This window comes from Parasteatoda tepidariorum, chromosome 8, assembly GCF_982258835.1.
Source record: "Parasteatoda tepidariorum strain Cologne lab strain chromosome 8, Ptep-v5.0, whole genome shotgun sequence".
Taxonomy (NCBI): Eukaryota; Metazoa; Arthropoda; class Arachnida; order Araneae; family Theridiidae; genus Parasteatoda; species Parasteatoda tepidariorum.
The window spans coordinates 5,641,620-5,643,511 of record NC_141762.1 but is presented as its reverse complement, the minus strand read 5'-3'; the positions used below and the strand labels follow the sequence as shown (position 1 = coordinate 5,643,511).

Here is a 1,892-nt window from a genome sequence, read left to right as displayed (position 1 = left end):
AGAAGAATATTGTATATTGTGTTAATTTGTATGTACATTATAACGAAATAAAATAAAAATGATAAACAGTTGAATGAAGAAAAAAAACCCAGTTAAATAAGTAAATAAAAGGAAATGATGTAATTATTAAAATTGACATGGACAGAAAAATTGCATTATTTTAGGATCACAAATAATAGTAAAAATTGCATACTTTTTATAATTTTTAATAATTCCGAGTAAGTTTAAAATTGTAAATTTCTTTTTTTTAAAAATGTAAATTACAACGAATCAAATTCAGATCAACATAAAATTACTATTATTTCTCATGTTGTTTAAATACATAAAACTGAGGGGAAAAAAGCATTTAAGTAGAAAAATTCTGACAGAATTAAAATTTTTACGGACAAAAAAGAGAAAAAATATGTTATTTTCACATCACAAAGAATGTTAAAAATGACATATTTTTCCGAATTTGTTAAAATATCAATCTAGAAAAATATTGCATGATGTGTTGATTTTTTCGTAGAATATAACGAATCAAATTGAAATCGGCGCAAAATCTATGATATTTTACTTGTTTTTATAATATCGGGAAAGAAAACAAATTAAATAAACAAAATGTGTAAAAAATCAAAATTTTCATGAGAAAAGAAATTGTATTATTTCATCATCACAAAAAAGTTATAAGAATTATAGGAAATTAGTTACAATTGGAAATACATAAAACTGCGAAAACAAAAATATTAAAGTAAAACATTTGTGCCAGAATTTAAATTTTCATGGATCAAAAAATTGCATTATTTCATCGTTACAAAAAGTGGTAGAAACTGCATATCTACATTATTTATTATTATTTTCATAATTCCCAGCAAGTTGAACAATGCATACCTGTAAGATATAAATTACCACGAATCAAATTTAAATGAACACAAAGTAAATGGTATTTCACACGTTGATGAAATATATAACAAGAGAACAAAAGTATTTAAGTAAAAAGAAAAAAAAGAAGTCATAATTGAGGTTTCTTGACTTTTTTTTATCACCACAAATAATGGCAAAAATTGCATGTTTTACAATTCCCCGCAAAGGGGACATTGCAAAGTTAGTAAGATCCCGTGAAAATCGAAAAACTGCATATTTTGTACCACCTTATCATTTATTTTTTAAAAAAAATCACATCATATCTCCAAATGCATTTTAATTCACGTGGCATGAGTTAGGAAATAATTAATAGACGGGCACATCGCGGCAAAGGTATGTCTTTCATTTTGAACTAGTATATTTGGTAACAGCTTTGGTGCCTTCGGATACCGCGTGTTTGGCCAGTTCGCCGGGCAAGAGCAGCCGGACAGCGGTCTGTACCTCTCGGCTAGTGATAGTTGACCGCTTGTTATAGTGGGCCAGGCGAGAAGATTCAGCTGCAATGCGTTCAAATATGTCATTGACGAAGCTGTTCATGATGGACATGGCCTTGCTCGAGATGCCAGTGTCCGGATGGACCTGCTTCAGGACCTTATATATGTAAATACTGAAACTTTCCTTCCTCTTCTTCTTCCTGCGTTTTTTGTCACCAGCTCTAACAGCTTTCTGAGCTTTGCCAGCCTTTTTAACAGCTTTTCCACTGAGTTGGGGAGGCATGTTGCTTCGGAAATAAAATTCCAATCAAACGCTGGTTTTGACAGCTGTATTTAGCGAATGAAATAATCTCAATTAACAGAAGTGTTAAAAATTCAATGTCAATTTCATTCCCAAGCTAATTCAATTCCTGGTGGAACAGTTAAATTTTAGTCCGATGGCTTATAATTATTCAATTTTTCTCGGAGGATTTATTTATTACATCCGCGATTGTTGCGTTGTTACCGGCAAGTGATGATCCTACCTTACCTTAATAATCCAATGGGAAACTCCGC

The 1,892-nt window shown here is 30.9% G+C and overlaps 1 protein-coding gene across 1 annotated transcript; it reads right to left on the bottom strand.

The window, feature by feature from the left end:
- Positions 1 to 618: 618 nt before the first annotated feature.
- On the bottom strand, positions 619 to 1,892 carry LOC107436574 (histone H2B). Its single transcript, XM_016048338.4, has one exon. The coding sequence runs from the start codon at positions 1,618 to 1,620 to the stop codon at positions 1,246 to 1,248; it is 375 nt and encodes a 124-aa protein (XP_015903824.1). The 5' UTR covers positions 1,621 to 1,892; the 3' UTR covers positions 619 to 1,245.